The sequence below is a fragment of the Cololabis saira genome, chromosome 14, assembly GCF_033807715.1.
Source record: "Cololabis saira isolate AMF1-May2022 chromosome 14, fColSai1.1, whole genome shotgun sequence".
NCBI classification, from domain to species: Eukaryota; Metazoa; Chordata; class Actinopteri; order Beloniformes; family Belonidae; genus Cololabis; species Cololabis saira.
The window spans coordinates 16,732,718-16,755,809 of record NC_084600.1 but is presented as its reverse complement, the minus strand read 5'-3'; the positions used below and the strand labels follow the sequence as shown (position 1 = coordinate 16,755,809).

The following is a 23,092-nucleotide window of genomic DNA, read 5'->3' as shown; positions in this document are numbered from 1 at the left end:
ATGTGGGGAGTCAGATTAGCAGTTTAAACCTGAATAACTGTCTGAAAATGATTCACTTTGCAGAGATGTAAGTAAAAAGGGGCTTAATTGTTGATGTAATCCTCCAATAAGAGTCAGGGATACACTTATGAGAATGTAAAACAACTAGGAGCACAATGTTTTGTGTGTGCGCGTGTCTGTGTGCGCGCGCGTGTGTGTGTGTGCATTCAATAATAAATCCTAGAAATAAAACATTCAGCGCCCTGCTGTTATTGCAGCGAGGGCAGCTCCGCGTCTGACTGTGACACAGGTCTCGTGGTGATCTGGCTCTGATCAACCGGAGTTTGCGGCGCAGTTTGGAGGAGTTTGTTGCGCTTGTTGCGCTCCGACAGACCTCTCCTGAAGCGTGGGAGTCACCGGGGGGGACCCGGGGGACACTTTTTCCCCGCGTGCAAAGTCCAGTCTCTCGATCGACTGAACACTTTTTCCCCGGGGAAATGAACCAAACTAACCGAGAGTTGTCTTGTAGCAAAACCTGGCCGGAGCCTGCGAAGGTGCAGGCGGCCGACGCGGCGAGCGCCTCCAGAATGGCGCTGAAAACCGAGGAAAGTCGCGTCTACTTCCTCAAGAACCGGACGGGAGGTGATGGAGCGGTGGCTTACGGCGTGAATCATCCGCGGAAGACAGCCGCGGCTCCCCTGGAGAAGCTGCTGAAGGCGGAGCGCACCGGCGGAGACGCTCGGAGCGAGCGTCTCCGCCGGTGCGCTCCGCCTTCAGCAGCCTGCGCCACCATCTCGGAGACGGCCAGGGAGCTGTGCAAAGCCGTGTCCGTGTCGCTGGGTCTCACCGTGGAGGCCGGCGACGTGCCCGAGCCGCCCGCGCCCGCGCCCCCTCCGTGCGCGTCAGGGGAGCACATGAGCGCGGAGAGCTTTTTCGGGATGAGCTGCTCCGGAGCGCAGAGCGCCGCGGTGCCGGACTACAGGCGTCCGGAGAGACACGGACACAAGCACACGGGGAAAATGTTCAAAAGCTCAGAGCCCGCGGAGTCTTTCCATCACGTCATGAATACACAGAGCTACAGTCTGTGCGAGGCGGACGAGCTGAGTTCAGCCGAGGCGGATCAGCTGGATGCGGGCGCAGCGCGCGCCGCGTCCTGCCATTACGCGCAGCCGAACCTGGCGACCTTCGGCCACGCCGGCGCGCACAGGCCGCCGTGCGCGGCTTACCGGCCCGCGGACACGGACGGCCACGGCCACAGCCACGGCCACGGCTCCGGGGAGGACCGGTGCGCCGCGTATCAGCCGGAGCCATACGGCGTCAAAGTCAAGTCCGAGGGACGCGAGGAGGGCGCGGGAGCCGCGTGGGACACGAACTACACTTTCAACAAGAAGTACAACACGCAGTTCTGGGGGTCCAAGCAGAACACGCGCGACCCCGGGCCGAACCCCGCGTTCATATGTAACCCGTACGAGGGGGGCGTCGTGCGTCCGGAGCAGTGGTACCCTGGCGGGATGCCCAGGACCCCCTACCCCAACTCCCCCTGCATGAAGACCGAGGTCGGGGACTGGCTGGATGTTGCATACAACGACACGAGGCAAGTCTAATAATCGATTATTATTATTGGAAATAATTATATTCATGTTTGTCTTCAGCCAAAATAACTGACAAGGGGGGCTTTTTTCAAACTTCCAAGCTTTACGCAAAATTAGGTACCACCTGGAGTTAAATTAAAGTCAAATTTCAGGGATATGATTGTTGTTCATTTTCTAAATGAGATGCTTGAATTAGACTAAATAAATACAAAAAAGAAGTAAATAAGTGTTTATAAAAACAGACTTCAACATGAAGCAACATATTTAAGTTTGTGAAAGATCCTCGTGTTCGTTTGTCTGGTGTACCATAAGAAAAGAATCAAAGTTAATACAAGCTTTTATTTAGATCATGCACAATGTTTTCCAGCCCCAGGTACACTTCTCTCAGACCACAACAGTTAAGAGAGGAATGCACACTGTGGTCATCGATCCAGCCCTTTTTATACAGAAAAGGGAGGTATTCTTTAAGTTATAGGTGCGGATGTTGAACCTTATCTGTAAAAACATAAACACGTAACCAGTGTAGAATCTTATAGAAAAAGCCTTCAAACCTTTAAACAATATTATGAAATCCTAACATTTGGCACGTGCCCTATCTTGATGTTTAAAAAAAAATCAAACAAACTGGAAAAATTTTTTCTCCATTTAGAGAGAAATGTACTTTTGTTAGGCTTTTTTTGCTTTCTCACTTTTCAAAAAGGGCCGTTTACTTAATTTTCATAAAACCACAGATGTTTGTTGGCTTGAATTGTTCTTATGTATTGAGGTTTATGCATTTAGATTAACTTATTTATTTCAGTTTTTAAGTAACAAAATACAATGAGGAACCTGCTGAAGGGGGGGGGGGGGGGGGAGTCTGGGTTGTTGTCAATTTTAAAGGTAATTTGTCCTCAAATCACTCTGATCAGTTCAAGAAAAATCAAGTATCTGTTCAGCATCAAAGAACCGGGTTTCCCTTGGGGAAGCAGGTCCAGATTGCAGGTGTCCCGCGCCTCATTGCTCCATTTCAGCGAGGAAACAAACACAGTACAAGTTGTCCTTCCTGCCCAGGTAACAGCCCATAAATCCCTGATCCTGTCCTGATCCTCTCGCGGCCCACCCACTTATTAGGCGCGAGTCTCCCCGATGTGTCCAAACAGTCCTGCAGCTTCAAGGCAGAAGCTCAACAGCTGCTCTAATTAACAGAAACTCAGGTGATGCTGATTAAAATGTTAATTAACCCTCTATTAGAAATAGCTTCTATATACATCAATAGTGCATGTTTATAAAAATATATTTTAGGTTACATTTTGTTCTATCCCCTTAAGAAAATAAATATTTTTAAAATGTTGTCTTAAACACACGTGTAAATTGCAGCTCTGTTCTCTGATGGACTATTTCCTACCAGAGTGAATGAAAAGTTTATTCCATGTGTGTTTTTTTTTTTATTTTTTGCTCAGCAGAACATTTGCCGGACTTGAGTGACTTTGTGAAGTCTTAGGATGTAGAGGGGGACACTGATGTCTCTGTCGACTGTACTTGTTGATGCTTGGGCTCTCCTGAGGGACCTGACTATAGAGGGCGACACGTGGAAACGACCGATCTGTGACGAATGTTTCACCCCAAGTTAATTTATTTCCACCTTAGCTGCTCCTGTTTATCGTGCCAGGGTTGTTCCTGGCTGAAAGTTAGGCCGAGGCGAGGGGGGGGGGTACATAAAACAGCTCGTGGCTGGCATGATTTTATTCATTCATCATATGCATTTGTCAAACATTCCCTTACAGAGCCCTGGGGTAAACAGGTGAAAGTGCTGTAGTCTAAACTCTGACGTGCCTTTTTTATTTCCCTCCCCAGTTTTAAGGTGAACAGTTGTATCGTGTCTTTTTTTAATTTCATTTAGTTTGCAATTGTTGGCCGACTGTCTAAAAAAGCGCCTCCACCTGCAGCGTGCACGGCAGTGGTTTTGGCATGCAGGTTACAAATCTTCCTCGTTGTGGACGAGCCGAGTGGATGTCTTCAGCCGCTGAGAGTCAAAGCAGTTTGTTCTGTGTTTTTCATAATATCCGCAAAGTTGAATCAAGTGTAAACGTACTGTAAGTTTTAAAGCACTCGCTCCCCTGGAGTCTTATCTCTGAGCCTGATTCTCGCTCCGAGTGGCCCCTTCGCAGATGTCTTCTGACTTTCAGTTCTGATAAATTAACCATTTTTTAAAGTCAACTCATCATATTAAATTAACTGAGTCTGCTCTGTGTTGTACTTCACCTGTCGTCATGAAGAGTCTGTAACTTTAGACATTTCTGTAAACAGAACGCCGGTGTTCGTGTTCATGTTCGTGACCTTGATTTCAGACTGCACTCATCTGTTTCATTGGGGTTAAAAGTCAGAGCCACAAAGTCTGGATTCATCTGAGGGATGAACTCATACACCTTAAATATAATGGATGAAGCATTAAGTCACGTGACCCTAACACGCCCACCGTATGTCAATCAAAGTTAGCTGTGGCTGTGGGACCCGCCCCCCCCCCCGAAACATTTGCAGAGGTTTGCAGCTAAATTTGCTGTTATATCTTTGGTTTCATGGCAAAATAAAAAAAGACTGCTGCATTTATCCGACGCAGGGTTTGTATGAACTGCTGACGGCTTTGGTGAGCTCAGTAGCATGACCATTACTGATGAGGATAATGGCTAGCCATTGGCCGAGCCAACTGTCAATCAATCGAATTACAAATACATTTATTGCTTTATAAAAAAAATAAAATCACCCCCCTCAGAGTTGTCAAGGATGTGACATAAAACAATGAGGACTGAAACAGTTTTTCGAACCAATAGTCAGACAATTCAGAGCGGATTGGAGCCAGTAGAGGAACTGCAACGGATCTTAGTTCTGCGTTTATCGGGGGAGAGGTAGTCTAGTGGTTAGTTCTGCGTTTATCGGAGGAGAGGTAGTCTAGTGGTTATAGAGGTGATGGTCCCAGGTTCAGGCCCCGTAGATGCAACCCTGAGGCCCCTGAGGCCTAATTAACCCTGATTGCTCCCCATGCAGCCCACTGCTCCTAGCAGCAGCTCCACCGTCTAGTCTAACTAGTGATGAGCTTAAAAAGCAGAAACATATATACTATACCGATTATTATTATAATGCAGAAGATGCTTAGCCTGGATAAACCCCACGCTCGTTTCCTGCGGAAGATTGGCCTGACACATGGGTCGCCTTACGATGGTGGAGAGCTGCAGTTTCAAACATCGAGTACACCAAGTTCCTGTTTGTTTGGGAGAACTGTCTTTTAACAAAAAGTCGAGGCAGCTACCTCCCATTTTTCCATTCAGGAGAAACCCTGAATGCATTTTTCCCTTTGTCTGGTTCTTAAAACGGCTCCTCTTCAAAGACTGCATGATGAGATTTCTCTGTAAAGATGTTCAACAGATGGAGAAACTTTTGAATGTAAAAGAATATAAAGCCTCAAGATAAATACTGAAATGAGCCACAGAACCTGCTCCAAACGCAAGCGACGTCCCTTCAGCTGATGCAGCATGATCTGTTTCTGATTTTGTAACAAGCTGAACTTTGCTGGAAATAGTCTTGTAGCAAGTTGCTAAAATGTCTGTTATGTTGTGAAAGAGCAACTCCTTTCCTTCATAAGTCTCTGTTTTAGCAACATACAAATCACTGCAGAGAAAACAGATGTGGGCAGATCTGGATGTTGTTTGATCTGCATGAAGAGCCTATCCAGAGGGAAGTTTGTCAACACAAATTATTGTTGGAAAAATGCAAATTTTAGTTGGAAAAATGCACATTGAGAGACGAAAATAGTGGTGTCCTTACTGCCCATGTGACTGCCAGTATTTATGATGAAATGCATCATGTTTGGCGACCACGAGAGTGACCGGGACACTCATACCGTGACCTCAGAGTGGAGTGGAAGCAGAGACTTCAGGCATTGAACGGAAATAAAGAAAATTAAAGACAGAAATGAAAATGACAGACTTTTGTGTAAAATAGTATGTAATTCATGCAGGTTACTAACTTGTATCTGATAAACGAACAGCTTTGTGCAGGAAAATTACCTTATTTTAGAGTTTTATTATGGCTGTGAGATACTGCAGCAATCCAAAACCTAACATTAGATTTAAAAAATAAAAAGTTGAGAAAGCTGGAGAAAGTCTCAGTTTCTTTCAACCTCCCCTCCTCTTTCTCGACACACCGTGTCAGAAAATAATCCGCTCCTCAGAAAAGCCCCAAACTGCCCCATTACGTAAAGACGACATGAGATTTAAAATGAAAGACAGGAAAAGAAGGAAAGTGAGTAATGTCCTCAGACAATCAATAACTGATGTTGCAAATAGTTCTAGTGAGCTCAAGCTCAAATATTTTTGTCCCTTTTCTTTATTTAATGATGGAGTGATATCAAATGTATAAGCAGATGTTCCTGCTTTTTATTTTACAACCTTTTAAAATCAAAACTTCACCTTTGATAGTGAGTAAATCTTTTCCTGTGGTGTTTTTTTATAATTTCTTTATTTCTGTCTTGAGCATTTCAAGGTTAGTCTTTAACCCTTTGAAAGACACGCCCAGTGGTTTATACTAGATAGTTGTTTGTACAGTTATCTTTTATTTAGACGCATGAGCGAGAACATCAGAGAATCACTTCATGCATATAAATCCTTCACTAAAGATGAAACTGTATGCGGTCAGTCGTCCGTCTGTACAGTTTGACCCCCAAAGCTGCATCAGATTCATTGTTGCACACTCCTAAATGGAGGAACTTCCAGGACGGATTCGTTCTTTTTTGGTTAGTCTTTAACCTTTTGAAAGACACGCCCAGCGGTTTTTACTAGATCATTGTTTGTACAGTTATCTCTGTTTCAGTTTACCGTAAATATTATGGATGACACATTTAAAAATAAAGAAATTCATGGGGATGGATGTCTGCTGACAAGTCAAATAAAGATATTTTAAGGTGTGCGTTGTCCTAAATAATTGTTGCATTACAGAAATGAAGCTTAGAGTGAAGCTGCGGCAGAAACGGGCCATAAAAGTACCGTTAGGAGTTGAGATATGCACGAGTAGGATAGGAAGCAATGTTTTAGATCGATGGGATAGAAAACATGTCGAAAGCAGATTCAGTCATTCAAACGGGTGCAGGGTACCCTCGCAGCTTTGGCTGCGGGAGACTGGCACGTACGTATTCCCCCATTATTGCTGATAAAGGTGTCAGGAAAGCTTTGTCTGACTTCTTTGTTGCGTGTAATGACTTCATCTGGGAGTGCTGCGGCTGCCGTCTCGTTTTATCACACTCAGGCTGGAATTCAGGCCGATGAAAGTCTAGTTACAGTTTTCACATCTTATTAGTGTAAAGAAATATGAGACCGCGAGTGACTGAAGTGGATTGACGTGCACTCTCACAGCTCCCGCAAACATTAATTAATATTTAACAATGAAGATAACGTTTTGGCTCCTTCGTGCCAGTGATCCCCCGAGAAAACGTGCCCTATGACGAACGCTCCCGCCACCACCTCACGTGCACAAGCCCTCCTCCCCTGTTGGTGATTGGCTGGGGCGATGTTTGTGATGGTTTGGGGGGTCAGGATGCCCTCAGTCTGTTTGTCTTTGTTCCAGTTTTCAGAGCCAGACCCGTGTGTGAAGGCCAGTTTTTATTTATTTATTATTTTCACCCACAATTGTACTCATGAGATGGGCACCGATCAGATGTTCGGCGGGTTAGAAAGGTCACAGAATCGCTTACCCTCCCTTTAGAGGTTTTTCTAAGATATACAGTTAAAATTAAAATGCAACAGCTGTTGATAAGTAAATATATTATGGATTAATAATACTAGTCAGAGCTTTTTATTTGTGCTTTTTTCTTCAGATGCCATCATTCCCATAGCTGGTCAGTGATTTATATCAGTATCACTGATGTAACGATGAACGTTGGTCCCGTCTCTATAAGAGATGAGCTTCCACCGAATGTCTTTTATCCCAGTCCAGACGCACTGGAAGCTTCATCCTTGTCTCCGTTTCACCAAACCTTGATATCTTTTTAACGCGCGTCACTGAGGAAACGTTTTGTCTGAGTCTCCTCCAATCTCCTGGCTTTCAAGGCTGCAGCCAGCCCAACGTAGCCCGCATCCCACCCCGGGACCACGGGTCTCCCCCACACCCTCATCATTCACCGCTCTCCGTCCTCCCGAACGCTGAGACCACGGGGAGACTTTCAAGAGCCTCGATTGTTCAGAACAGGCTGATAGTTTTCAAGATAAAGTCACACAAAATATAGATTTTTAAAAGCAAAGGGGAAAGAAAATAGCCCTTGGTGTGAAAGATAAGTGATCAGAAAGCAGCTTTTATCACACGTGTGTCATGTTTCCTTTGCTCCGCAGCAGGTTCGAAGCCGGCAGGGAGCACATGTTCCCCATGGAGTTCTTCTTCCCCCCCCAGAGGACGTGCCTGATCTGTTCAGACGAGGCGTCTGGCTGCCATTACGGTGCGCTCACATGTGGCAGCTGCAAGGTTTTCTTCAAGAGAGCAGCAGAAGGTGAACTATAACGGGTCCGACGGGGATCCTGAGTTCAGCGCTCACCCCTGAAAGCTCTGTGCTGGTATCTCTGACAACATTAAGACCTGTTTGAGGTCCTGCTTTTGTCAGCACCAGTATTCAGTGGTCACATCAACATGCAGCCACATATGAAGCCCCTCTTTCCTGATTCCTGTATTTCCTCCGCAGGCAAACAGAAATACCTGTGTGCGAGCAAAAACGACTGCACCATCGATAAGCTCAGGAGAAAGAACTGCCCCTCCTGTCGACTGAGGAGGTGTTTTGAAGCTGGGATGACTCTTGGAGGTGAGCTGAAACAACACAAAAGTAGCTAAAACGGTGTCTAAATGGTGACTTTCTGAAGCGCCGTCTATAATCCCTTCAGTTGCCTTTGACTTCCGTTTGGCTAATGAACAATTGCCTACCAAAGGGAAGCATTTACTGTATGTGTGGTAAACTGCATTATTAAAGGAAGAATATGTAGCTGGAATGTATATTTGTATACTGCAGACAAGGGATCAACCAATTTTGATTTTTCAGGGCTGATTTTGATCATTGGTTGTGAAGGAGACAGGTAACCGATTTTATAAACTGATATGCATTTTCAGCTAAATGCATTTCAGTTTAGTTTTGGTGTCAAAACGTTGTATCCAAACAGTCAAACAAATGTTTTTTAAAACTTATTAAAGCCACTTTCATTAGAAATACCACTTCTGACCACATGGAGGGATGCAGATCTGCTGTGCTGATTTAAACAAAGCCTCTAACATATGGAAATACCAAAACTAACAAAATTAAAAATAAAAGAAAAAATGTATATATTTTGTTAGTCCTTTTCCTTATACATGCATTCCTTGTTTTTACATCCCCTCGTCTCCTATTTGTACTTTATCTTATGCATTTCTGCCTCATTTTACAAATGAGGAGGGTGGCCCTTCTTGGTGCAGCTCCTCTGCTATTGGTCAATAAACGGGAAGGAGCAGGACTGGGCCAAAATCAAGACTATTGCGCAACCTAAAGACTAGGGGTGTAACAATATATCGTGCCACGAAATTTAGCGATACAAAAACGTCACGAAACGTGTCGTGGAGGTGACAAAGTGTATCGCGATATTGGGTTATTAATATTAATCTATTCTATGTTGACTAGTAACGCGCATCCGACCGCGACCGCGCGGACCAAAATCTGACTCCGCTCAGAAGAAACTAGTCCCGTTTTGCGGTCCCGTTTTGAGCTCTGAACTTTTACTTATGTAAGGCTGGTGTAGATTTAAGCCTTACCTTATTAAATTAAACCTTTTTCGGGTTGTGAGTAGGATAAACACGGGACAACTTCTGCTGAGGTCGAGAGTACTTTAATGTCCCTCAACAGTGTAGGATTTTAGATCATCAACACAGCACCTAGTGCTGTATCACTCCGCCCAATCTAAAACAGACTAATCAATACAGATAAACTGACTAGTGTAATTATAGTCCATGATTTACAGTGGTGTAAAGTAACGAACTACAAGTACTTCGTTATTTTACTTAAGTAAGATTTTTGAGAATTTGTACTTTTATTGATACTTTCATTTTTCTGTACTTTTACTTTTACTTCGTTACATTTTCAAGGAAATAATCGTACTTTTAATCCGCTACATTTAAAATTGGACACGTCGTTACTCGCTACAAATTAAAGAACAGCACAGCGGGGCTGATTTATGGTTCCGCGTTACACCGGCGCAGAGCTACAGCGTAGGGTACGCGGCGACGCACACTCTACGCCGTAGCCTACGGCGTAAGGTGTGCGTTGATTTAACGCGGAACCATGAGGCGGACGGGAAGGAAGGGGGGCGCGTGAATATACCGAGAAGGAGCCGCAGCTCCCGGGAGAGTTGCGCCGCAGAGGCGGGCCGGAAGGCCGGAGGAACCGCCGTCGCGTCGAGTACCGAGGAGGACTTAAGCCTGAATTATGGTTCCGCATTAAATCGACGCAGAGCCTCGCCGTAGGGTACGTTGGTGTAACGCGGAACCATAAATCAGCCTTGAGCGGCAGCCCACGCGTGTCCATGCGCACTATTCTTTGATTCCACCCCTTCTAAGGTGGTTTTGGCATTTAAAAGTTCAAAAGTCTCATCCTTTATCAGCTGGGGTTGCTTAATGTTGTCACTGCATACTACAGGCTGGGGGTGGACCTGTCAGCGGGGCCAATGGGGTACAGCAGCAGTGATGAGCAAAGGGAGAAATTAAAATGGGGTAATGGAAACAAACGCTAAAGGGGTCAGAATAATATCACCATTATTTAGAGTTGTAAGCAAATTCTTGGATTCTTCATTTCTTTGCAATCCCTTTGAAAATAATTTTGTACTTTGAATTTTGTACTTTGTACTTTGTACTTTTTACTTTTGTACTTAAGTACATTTTAACCCATGTACTTTTTGTACTTTATTATATTTAAGTTGAGGTACTTTTATACTTTTACTTAAGTAATTTTCTTAATGGGTACTTTTTACTTTTACTTAAGTAATTTTCAAGCAGAAAATTTGTACTTTTACTTAAGTACAATATTTTTGTACTTTTTCCACCTCTGATGATTTACAGAATATAAAGAATATATTTATAAAATAATGAACCCTGAATTACCAAAATAACCTTCTTAACAAAAATAAATCTCCTCTTACACTTATAAGGTGAGCATGAATCAATCTTTTTTATGATGTAAAATTGTATGTATTTATTTACTTGTATTTATTTATTTATTTAATTTTAGTTGTTAAATTTCTGGAAAAGAAAAAAGTCAAATCATACATGAGAGAAACTATTCAGTTTGTGGCAAAATATTTTTACTTGTATGAAACTGAAGATGCATAATGCAAACCTGACATTTACTTTTAGTTCAGTTTGTGGAAAATGGTTGGCCTGGCTTTCTCTTTAAAACTGAAACAGTTATAAAGCATTACAAACTGTACCAATAGGGCAAACGCACAGCATTGTTTTGTATTTTGTGTCTTTCACATAAAAGACCATTTATTCCAGTCATATGTTCGTCATTCAAGGTTGTTAAAAAAATACTGCTATAATATCGTATCGTTATCGTGACTTCAATATCGTGTATCGTACCGTATCGTGAGATTAGTGTATCGTTACACCCCTACTAAAGACTAACACTAATAATAATAATGTCCAGATTTATTGTATTCAACACAAGCTTCTTTGTTTGTTTATAATGTCCCCAAATTATATATATTTCTGTTTTTATTTTTAATAATGTCAGTTTTGGTCCTCCATACTAACAGTGCTGTTCTGAGTGGGGACGGGCCGGCACATCCTGTAAAACCACTTTGTGCCACTAGAGGCGCTCTTGGACGTGTTTTACATTGTACATGTTAACGTAAGACGTAAGGTTAATGTTGCATCTGCAGCTGAAGCTCTGTTTGGATCAGGAACAGTTTCTCTCGGCTGTGACGGCCCTCACTGCATTTTAAGACCAGACGATATTGTTATTGTTACTCTTACCTTAACATACTGTCCAATAGGCTATTTTGCAGTTAAACATGATTAACTTCATCAACTTGTTGATGTGTGTCAGGCTACAGCAGAGTTACGCTGCAGGGCTCCCAATACTGGTGCCTCCAATGGTTTCTTGTTTGTTTTGTTTTTTAAATCGGCAGTTAAAATCCTAAATATTGGGTCAGATAAACATGTAATTCAGACACATTGTTTGATTTTTTTTCCTTTCTTTTTTCTTTTTTTTTTTACAGATCATTTACAGAGGATTTTTTTTAAGGCAAAAATTGATTCTCAAAAACGTCTAAATTACATCGAGAAAACAGACATGGCCAAAAATTTATCGATTCCGACTAATCCGCTTATGAACGTCTCTGAATGTGTGCATGAATATGTGCATGGTCTTAAACATTTTATGCATCTAGTCTTGAATGTATTTACAGTAAAATATATTTAAATATACAGAGTACATGTGCTTTTTAAGGACTTTAGTAATTGCTCTGTAGGAGATAATAAATGACAAGAGCACCCGACAGAGAGAGTAAAGTCCTAAAAGTGAAACTAATAATGGTTTCTCAAGACCAAGCACTTTATTCTCTCCCCACTGCACATCTTAGCTGGTTTTCTTCAATTGCAGCATCATCACAATAGGGGATGATACTGATAATCAAGCCTCTGACTGAGCTACGGGGCAATTTAGACCTGTTCCATTCACTTACTGCCAGCCAGACCTGTTCGTCATATTAGGCTGTAAAGATTGACATGTAGTGGACTAATTTTAGTCTTGTGTTCAATTTTCACTCCCTTCCACTTTTTCATTCTGTTATCGGTGAAAATTGTACTGGAAGCACAAAGCTGACACGAGACACGTGAATTAAAGCAGCAGACATGCTGGTAATTTCGCCACCAGTCAGTGACAAACCCATGGAGGGAAAATGTGATCTAATACCGTGATTGTAGTAAAAAAGGGACACCTTTTCTAGTGGCGGCTAAAAAGCTCCCTTTTCACTTATCTTCTCATCACGGAGATGTAATTCACCGGCGGCATTTCTAAAGGAAATTTGTGGCGATGATGTGTAGAAGTGGCATTGAAAAGAATTACACGTTCGGTTGTACTCTTCAGAGTTTTAAAATGATTTTTTATCTCAAACAGGACGAGAAAGAGAGCTCTAATTTGACAAATTTGTTTTTGATCAACATGGGAAATGATAAATCCCCATTTATTGTTAAATGCACTGAATTTAAAGCTTCCTGTCATTTGATCGTATGGCTGCGAGTGGTTTTAAAGGTCTGAGGATGAAATCTCAGAACATTACTTCTGTCATGTTTGTCATCTGCTCAAGACTGAAACAGAGTTTGTTTTATTGATCTCGGCTCTGAATTTAATCGCTTGAATTCCTCATTACTTCAGGAATGTTAATTACACCCCACATAAAAGTGGAGCAGATCGCGGGAAGCGTTCAATTTCTGCAAAATCCTCAAGAAGGCTCATCACACACCTGCTCCTCCTCGCTGACGTTCTTCTCTCCGTTGCTATCATTTCATAATCTGTATGTTAGAATTTAACCTCTTAAAGTTAAAGATTCACACAAACCACAATTTTTCCTCCTACATAGTAGAATACAGTTTAAGGTTTGAGTTAATGTTGAACGGTTCCGCTTTGCAGGTGAAGTACAGTGTGTTTTCTTTAGTTTTGTTTTAATCTCATGGGAAAACAAGCAAGTAACAGAGTTCATGAAGTGTTTTCATGGCAAATGAGATCTTTGAGGTCTTGTTCTGGGTGGGTGTCGCATCAAGGAAAACTTTGAGGGATGAGTAATGAGTCAACTTTAGCCACTTTCAGGCAGCTTTAAAGCTAAGGATAACCTTCCCAGGAGGGCACCATGATCCCGCCTCGGCGTTGCAGCTCTCCGAACCCTAAAAATGTCCCTTCCCTTTACTCTGGGGTCCCCACTCAGCTACACGTCACTAATGTGCCTCATGCTGATCTGCTCAGTTGGCGCTGAATAAAACACAATACTGGAAGGGATGCGTGAGCGTTTGTGATTACCAATTCTCCCAGAAGTCCTTTCACCACCCCATTACAGAGCGATTACTACTTCCCAAGGTGGGAGAACAACATGTGACTTTGGGGTCTTTGAGTTTCATGGTCTGATTATCAAGAAATAAAGTCGGCGTGTCGTCATGTCATTTATATCTGAAGGCCCAAACATGAAATACAGTAATGTCTCACAAAAACAGAAGTGCTATACAGTACAAACAAGTACAAGTACAAGGACGAGGCCTGGCCAGTGATATGCTCGCTCTCTCTCTCTCTCTCTCTTTCTCGTGCAATGGGTCTGGTAGCCTTCACGTGCGCTGCCCTTTCCACCGCTACAGGACAAGGAACCATTCATACTGGTGCAGGGGTGGGGTTCATTGTTCAAGCAGCCAGGATGGGTGCAGAGTTGTTAATAACGCAACAGATCAGCAAGTTCTTGCTGGACAACCACCAGCAGTCGTTCACTGGTGTTCCTTCTCGTCGCTCCGAGTCAAACCCAGAGGAACCAGACCGGTCGCAACAACTGCTTGTTCACAGGATCTCAGATGTTGACATCTCTTAACCTTGCTTTAGATTTACACGTCACTTTTTTTATTTTATTTTACAGAGGTTCTCTGATCATTGAGCGGTCCATGTTTCTTTTAGGTACTGATTTAGTCTCTACTGTGGATTTTAAAGATATTATGAATTATTTGTGTCTGGTTTAGTCAGTCGAGGGCTAAGACGAGGGTGTTGTTGTTTCGTGTAGTTTTAATCTTGGAGTCTGACTGGATTAATCGCGTCCACCAGGACGAAGAGTAATTACCTCTAATGGTCTACATGTACTACCGACTCCCGCTCCCAAACATATCCGCGTTCAAACTCATCTTCTCCACACAAAGTCTGCTAAAAGCTTCATCAAATCCTTCCTGAAAGCTTTTTTACATAACGGCGCTTAACTAACCGTTACATCCCCCAAATGATTTTATATGAAGGCTGACCTGAACTCAGCTGGGGGAATCAAACAAGGACATTTGCAGGAGAGTTTAAGGGCTACAGGGGGGACATGCAGGAAAGAAAGGGCAGACATGGTTAAATCAGATGGAAAAACACAATTTGCATTTGTTGTTTATATATTTAAACGAATGTGCGTCTGTGTATCAAAGATTAGACAGAGGCAAACACCTCACTTTTTTCACCAAACGGAGGCCCAAAGTCCTTTTTGACAGTAGCTGTAGCGGTTAATGATTACACCGTCTCCAAATTGTCATCCTCAGACTGTGCTAGACTTGTCGGTTTTCCTTTTTTCTCTGTGCGTCTCTAAGTTTACAGTCAGACTGCAGCCTGAATACGATCGTTAGGGACATTCAATTCAATTCAATTCAATATACTTTATTGTCCCAATTGGGAAAATTTGTCTTGAACTCGACAGCTGAACCACAAATGCCTTGACAGCTGCAGTGACAAAACAATACATCCCCGGGCACCATTTCAGCAACAATTACAAACACACACACACACACACTAATGGAAAACACAATATAAAAAATAAATAAATAAATGAATAATAGATGAATGAATCAGACAGAAATCTGCCTTCTTGTGAAACTATTTTGATAATCTAGTTACAACATGTTATTGAGTCATCGTTATGTTAACATTATATCAGTCATAATTGTATGAATGTGGCAGCCTCTCTGGATTGTGGGATTTTGAGTCTCTTGCTTCTTTTTCTCTGTGTCAGACTATCAGGTATGCTGCTCCGTCTTTCCCTCACAGAAACACCATTTCACTGGTGAAATAACGAGGTAATGGTCCATAACCTGGACACCGAAGTGAGAGCAAAGTGGATCTGCAAAAGTACAAACTACACAAAGACAATTGAGGGGAAAGACAAGGTTTCAAAGTTACCTCCTGTGTTGTTTTTTTATGCAATCAAGCATTCCAAAAAGACAGATATGATAAAGATAATGTGATTATAATGATGATGAGACACAGAAGGCACAGAAGGGAGTGCACCAGAAATGTGAGCAACCTGAGCTGAAAATGGGTGCAAGATTTCACATGTGCAGTTCAATTTTACAGGAAAATGGGCTTATAATGGATCCGTCTGCAGTTTTATTCACAAGGGTCTCGGCGGAAACGATGAAAGTGACACCAAAGATCAGTTTCCTGGTCAGCCTGGACCAACACTGACAGCTGACAACATCACAACCAAGTTGTTCTCCCGGACTAAATCTGTTGGTGTCACAAAGACTTTTGGTTGGGAGCACCGAGCACGGGGGTTTGAAGGTTACTTCAACCCGACCTGTTTACATTGTGCTCTGCAAAGATCAGATGTTTGCCTGTGTCACAATCGACAGTCCCAGAAGGAATTTTTAATTATCCACTTTCACCTGAAATGTTTGTTATTGGCTCAGGGATGAAAGTGGAAATCTTATATAATCTGCAATTTTCTTCCAGCGCTGGTAATTTTGAGGAAAAGACTTAAGTCGTGCCTAAAACTAGCAGTTCGATATTAATCAAACTGAACAGAGGAGTCGGGCTGCAAGTTTAATGAGACGTTTTTCACACAACCTACCAGAGGCGGTTGTATGACAATTAACTTTTTTATTTTATTTTTTCACAGTCAACATTGATTGTTGAAGAATTACCCTGAAATATGGCTCTTTTTTAATTTTTTTTTAGATCTTTTAGCTGTATTTTAAAATGGCTAAACAGCCTGGCATGGATTTACAAGTCCTGACGGACATCTCTTAAGCTACAAACAGACTTTTTGTGGTATGAAAAGAATGAAATATAAAGCAATATGCTCAGAGTTGCACTACCGAAGCCTATCCTTTTTATAACCCTGCAAAAATGAAGAAAAAGCAATAATTTAAGCATCCAGATTCTTGGCAAAGACTTGTCTGATCATGTGGTTATACAGTACCCTTCCATCCCATGAGGCTCATCTGTTCAGAGAGTTTTCCATCAAATGAGATATGAGTCAATATCACCAAAGCAATTAAAGGATCATCCCTGAACATTGTTGAAGAAAATTGATATTGCCCTAAAAAGAAAACCCTGATAACCAAAGTTGCCATACGAAACATTCATAACGGATAATTTGGAACTTTGTTTGAGTCGTAATTCTGGGTTCTGGTGCTGATTTGGATGTTTACTCCAGCGGCGCCGATCTCCGTGACACTGGATCTCTCTGCGCACCACGGTTCACCAAATTATTCACCACTTATTAATGCTTATTGTAAATGATGAAGTTGTTGTTATTCTCTCAATAGCACGTAAGCTGAAGAAGATCGGACAGCAGAAAAACCTGGACGAGGATCATCCCGTGCAGGAACCGGCAGAAGTTCTCCACAATATTTCTCCCAAATCAGGTCCCAACTTCAACTCCCAGCTGGTCTTCCTCAACATCCTGGAGTCCATCGAGCCCGAAGTGGTGAACGCGGGGCACGACTGCGGCCAGCCAGACTCCGCCGCCAGCCTGCTCACCAGCCTCAACGAGCTGGGAGAGAGACAGCTGGTCAAAGTGGTCAAGTGGGCCAAAGGACTCCCAGGTAGGAAGAGATGAGAACGTTTTCCCTGCAAGCGCAGGTAGTTATTTATATATAGGTAGTCGTGTATTCCTGTGATAAAGAGTACAGGGGTTTAGAGATGCTAGAGATAGCAAATACGCCGCCTGTATTTGGTTTGTTGGGAGCAACAGAAAAAGGTTGTCAGTTTGTCGGCGTCAAGATGATCCGGTTAAGTTGCTAACAAAGCCACCAGAACTGCTTACTTTAGGCTAAAGAGACACAGAACAGCCTTTTTATTAATTTAAGAACAAAGGGGCAGATTTACCATCCCAGCCAAATTAGTTCAAATATAATTTGATGTCCAGTTTTGCTTTATTTCAAGGAACAAAGTATATTGTTGAAGTAATAAAGAATCTCTTCCTTCCCATATGTCCTATTTCTGACTTAAATTGTATGCTATTTTGCATCACAGTAACAACTCCAGACAAAGATAAACACACTCACCAGAAATGTATTAGGTGTATTAGGTGTAGCAGGTGTACCCAACACCTAGTCGGCTGGTGCACTCATCATTTATTAAGCATCCAGGACTAATGTCGACTTAGTGGTTAAAAGGCTACTGGAGCGCACTGGACCCCCAGTGCCGACTTCCAGCTTGTTAGCACAGCACTTTTACGGCCGACTTACGACACCAAATGCCAAAATAATGGATAAAATATTTCGTTTGGCTCGTTTCGGCAAATTAGAAAGAAAGATTTGACTGGTGAGTTGGACAGACTTACAGCTTTGCACATTTGTACATCCTGCATGTTCTGGAGAAGCCTTGTATCAGGCTTTTCCAGTGTTTCTGGGTTAAAACCCGGGTCAGGAGGGGTGGCAACTGTGACACATGCACAGAGCGTATTCAGCCTCATACACAAGGATTTTTTGACTTCAGTTGCATTATCTGGGTGTGTTAGACCGACTATCTAGAAGTTAGGTCTAGTGTGATTTGGTTGGTTACAGATGTTAACATGCATTTTATAACTATAGTTTCCGTGGGACCGGTGCAATAATTTGATGATTTGGGTGTATGAGCAGCATAGCTGCAGAAAATGACATGATGGAGACTTCTGCAAAAGATAAATATGAAGAAAATAAAAAGTTGTGGCCGAACATAAATCCATGAGGAACTCCTATTCTTATTCTAGATGATCACAGGAATAAATGATTTGTTGAGATTTGGGAGTCAAGTCAGTTAAAACTCAGGGTTGTCTCATCAATTTACACATTACTTTTGAATTCTGTGAAATTACACTAAAAACACAAACTTTCAACACTGTCCTTAGGCTTTAGAAATCTCCACGTTGACGACCAGATGACTGTCATCCAGCAGTCATGGATGGGCGTGATGGTGTTCGCCCTGGTATGGAGGTCCTACAAGAATGCAAATGGCAGGATGCTCTACTTTGCCCCAGACCTCGTCTTCAACGAGTATGCACAGTTCTGAATACTTAAATCTAATCATCTTCTCTGAAAGTATTTCATTAGGAGGTGGCCGATGTGCTGTTCTTATATTTACAGATTACACTCGAGTGAGCACGCTACTGCCCTCGTTTTTCTTAATCTCTTTTTCTAATTTGCTTTCCAGTACATGCCCAAACACAAAGAAATCCACATTTTAAAAATGTAAATTGGCAGTTGTTGCAAGTTTTTTTGAAATGATTTTAGCCAATTTACACCACAGGTGGTCTTTTATTACTGGAAAATGTAATTCAGGAACATTTTTGAGCAATTGAGACTCTGATGTGTAGTTAAACTGACTGAGATCTGAATATTGAAACACAACAGAGGCAAGTGAGTTCCGTTTAGTTTCATCAGATGTATACAGTCACACATGAGGATATAGGTCGTATAAACAATTTTTATATTCTGGCCGCAGCAATAATTATCACCATGTATCTTTTAACTCTATGTATACAACTGTTTAAAGATAAAAGCGAGAATGAGACACAAACAAAAGCATAATCAGTTACTAAATGAAAAGGTCCAGTAGTTAATGTGCAACACGTTTAAAAGCTTTATGTATCAAGTAGTTTTGTAGTCCTTTTTCCATCAAACAATGATGTATTAAAGTGCAATTATTTATTTAACAAATAAGAAGCCAAGATCTAAAAATCACATTGGCAATACTAAGTACTCCCTTATTTCCTCTATAGGATTTAAGAGGGTAAGTGACGACAAGGTTCAGCTATAACAGCAGACATTTTGTCAGTTTGCTGGGAACATTCAAGCATGTGCCAACACAGTGCCAAAAGGGAAAGACATAAGCCATAGTCTTCGATAAGAAAATATGGCTGCACATCAGTCTGGAAAAAATGATAAAACAATTTCCAAACAATTTAGAGTTCAGCGTGCTACAATAAGAAAAATTATTAACTGGTGGAAAGCATTGAAAAGAGACACCAATGTTCCCGGGAGTCGAAGTCGTAGCACATTTAGTCAAGATCAGCTCGTCTTATGTTCAGAAGACTGAAGAAACATGGTTGTTTTTGGAAGGACTGCCAGGAGAAAACTTCTTTTTGTCCAAAAATAACAGGAAAACACTGAGATTCACAAAACCCCTTCTGAACAAACTACACAACTTTTGCAACAATGTGTTCAGGACAGATGAGACCAACATGGAGTTGTTTAGCTTATTGTTGAGAAGAATGAGACAAAAATCCTCCACCATGTGAGAGACTGATAGTTACATGAAAAATTACAACTTTGGGTTATTGCAGCTAAAGGTGGAGCTACAATAAACTGAATCTCGAGGGGATATAGAGCTACCCACATGTTTTATGTGTTTTTTCTTTATTTTTGTTTTATAAATGATGGCACTGCAGAATATTTTGTATGATCCAATGTGTAACTGCACAAATGATGATCATTGACGCGGAAAAATAGTTAGTTACCATGGACATGCCACTGCTTTTTATGATTACACTTGGCGTAGTTTGTTTGGCTTTTATTACTCAATGCGTTCTTTAATTCATTCAGAAACAGAAACTTTTGATTACACACTTGCTATATGTGTTATACATTCATACAACCACATATTAAAACTTTGCAGAGACATTGAGGAAATCAAGCTCTCTTTAGCAGTTCTTTCAGTTTGAGCTCTTCTGGTGACTTTTCAGTTCCAATTGCTGAAATGTGCTTCATTTCACTTTTATCTGCACAGTTTAGGAATGTGAATAAGTCACAAAACGATTTATTTCCAGATTCATAATAAAGGAGAATGATTTCATGGTAGAAGAGATGGCAAACTGATGAGGTCTGATCGGGCAGGTGTGGTGAACACCGACAACCTAATCATTTCTGATCATTAACCTAAGCCACCGATAGATGAAGGGATTATAGTGTGAAAGAGCTGTGTTTTTATCATCTCGCCCCGATGTCAAAGATTACGTAACAGAAATCTGTTTTATTAGAATGTGATTCAGAGTCCCTGACAGATATGGATATAACCTCTGACATCCTTTCCCTGTCGGTAGTTATTCATTATGGAGTAAATGTCTTCACCTCTTGGAAATTGGACAGTCGCTTTAGTTCACGTCTCTCATTCTGACCTTTTTCCATCTGCAGACATCGGATGCACATTTCCACCATGTATGAGCACTGCATGCGAATGAGGCATCTTGCGCAGGAGTTCGTGCTGCTGCAGATCACCCAGGAGGAGTTCCTCTGCATGAAGGCCCTGCTCCTCTTCAGCATCAGTAGGTACCGTCCACGTGCAGCGCGGCGAATCATCGGTGGAGCTGGTTGGCTGAAGTGTATTTGTGTCTTTGACAGTTCCAGTTGAGGGCCTGAAGAGTCAGAAGTACTTTGACGAGCTGCGCCTCACCTACATCAACGAACTCAATCGGCTCGTTAACTATCAGATGACAACAAATTGTCCTCAGAGGTTCTACCAGCTCACGCGACTGCTGGACTCCCTGCAGATGGTGGGATACGCAGCCTTCACTGCTTCACGTTGACTACGGTTATCTGCACACGTTCACTCCGAATTAAATGGACACATTTTACCAAATGCAACAAGATGGTGGGAAAGAGAGGCGGGGAGAAGTGTAATTGACCCTTTGTCAGCCTTCTGATTGGTCCCTGACTGACCAATCAGAAACATCATCTTCCGTTGCTACATCTGGGTCAGAACAGCCCTGTCTCTCGTTCACATCAATGGAAAAAGCCTAGTTTTTACTGGCTTTGTATCGAAATTTTTTATCCCCAAACTGGCAGAAATCCGATCCGCACTTCCAAAACAAAGTCAGCTCGGCAGCAGCATACAACTGCGAAAAGCGTTTATTTATTTATCTTAAATCGGTTAAGCGGTGTGCTTAGGTCTGGTTAAAGTGACACTTGCTACCCAGAGAGAATCACAGGAATACATTTCATCCCAAAACCACCGGTAAATTACAAAAAAAGTCTGCTGTGGATAAAGCTATGTGGACGGCCGCACTTGCAGTTCAACCCTTCCACCATACTATCAGCTAACCTAATCGTTTTCGCCGAAAACCTCTGTTTATTAAACTCACTAGACTGTACCTGAAGTATTCCTTTTTATTTATATCTAGTCGCTGTTGATTTTCTTTGGTCCAATAATTAGAAATAAAGTGATGTAAAACCCAGTTTTTACAATGGAGGTGGATGGGAGAGATGACAGTTTTGTCTGACCTAGCAACGGGGGCGGGGCTTGACAAAGGGTCAATTGCATTAAAGAGGAGGGTGTTTTTAGATTACAAACACAAAATTGCTTGCTACATTTAGTCAATTTATAACAAAGTTTTACATCAAATATCTCCTCTTGAGTCATCGTTGAAGCATGTCGTTTTTGTCCTCTCTTCTGTTCCAGACGGTGAAGAAGCTCGCTCAGTTTACGTTTGACCTCTTCATCCAGGCTCAGTCCCTCCACACGAAGGTCAGCTTTCCGGAGATGATCGGAGAAATAATCTCCGTGCACGTTCCGAAAATCCTGGCAGGTTTGGCTAAACCGATCTTGTTCCACAAGTAGAAGGATGTTGTTGTGTTTTGGTTTTCATTATTTTATTTTTCCCATCAAAAAGTGTATTATTTTTGTTGCGTCTACAAACTGTAACCAAGGCTGGGAACTGCCCCCCCTCCTTCCTCCAGTCTGGCTGGTTTTAGCCCTGGACTGTAATCTGGATTTTGTTGTTTATTTTATAACTTTTTAGCCATAATGGACTTTGTTCATTCAGAAGTGGTGAAATGTTAGTTTTGACGCGGTTCAGCAGTTCCTGTGTTGTCAGATGAGACGTGACACTTTACATGCACTGTAAATATTTAAATCCAGATTAGGTAGCAAGGTTGAGAAAATGGTCATTTAATCACAGAAATTAAAAAAACATGCTCATGTTTGCTGGATTTATCCCTTAAATGAAGTTACTTTGCATTTGTATCAGTTTTTTTATATATATATTGTCTTCTAGCAATTAATAATAATTCATAATTCAGTTTGGGCTTTTTTTTCTTAGTTTTCCTAGTTTCTTTGACATCATCCTGCGGTGATATTACTGCCATCTCCGGGCCATTACTGTAACAGTCCTGCTGTTTCTCCTTAAAATGGAGCGGCTCAACTCGACCTGGCTAATCTCTGCTCCGCTGTCAGCAGCAGGTGGTATCCCTTCAGCTCCGTGTGTGTGTGTGTGTGTGTGTGTGTGTGTGTGTGTGTGTGTGTGTGTGTGTGTGTGTGTGTGTGTGTGTGTGTGTGTGTGTGTGTGTGTGTGTGTGTGTGACGAGTACAGATGCATGTGACATCTTCTGAGTGAGAATAGCAACCGTGTTCTTCTCAGCTAATGTCAGGTCAGACCTCAGATGGGAAATCTGGGCTTTGCAGCCAATCTTTGCACATTTGTGGGTTGTGGACACAGATTTGGAAAGCAAGAAGGTGTGGCGATGCATGCAGGGTTCTATGGAGTCTGGGGCTGGGTATCAGAAATCAGCACCATGAT

General features: G+C 42.1%; 1 protein-coding gene across 2 annotated transcripts; it reads left to right on the top strand.

Annotated features, from left to right (window-relative positions):
* The first annotated feature begins 285 nt into the window (after positions 1-285).
* Positions 286-22,861, top strand: ar (androgen receptor). Of its 2 annotated transcripts, none has more exons than XM_061739962.1 (8): positions 286-1,573; positions 7,928-8,079; positions 8,269-8,385; positions 16,866-17,144; positions 18,431-18,575; positions 20,712-20,842; positions 20,919-21,070; positions 21,976-22,861. In XM_061739962.1, exons 1-8 carry the CDS (start codon positions 477-479, stop codon positions 22,132-22,134), a joined length of 2,232 nt encoding a protein of 743 aa, XP_061595946.1. In that variant the 5' UTR covers positions 286-476; the 3' UTR covers positions 22,135-22,861. The 2 variants fall into 2 exon arrangements, with proteins under 2 accessions (XP_061595946.1, XP_061595945.1); XM_061739961.1 differs by having other exon boundaries at positions 7,925-8,079.
* Positions 22,862-23,092: the final 231 nt, after the last annotated feature.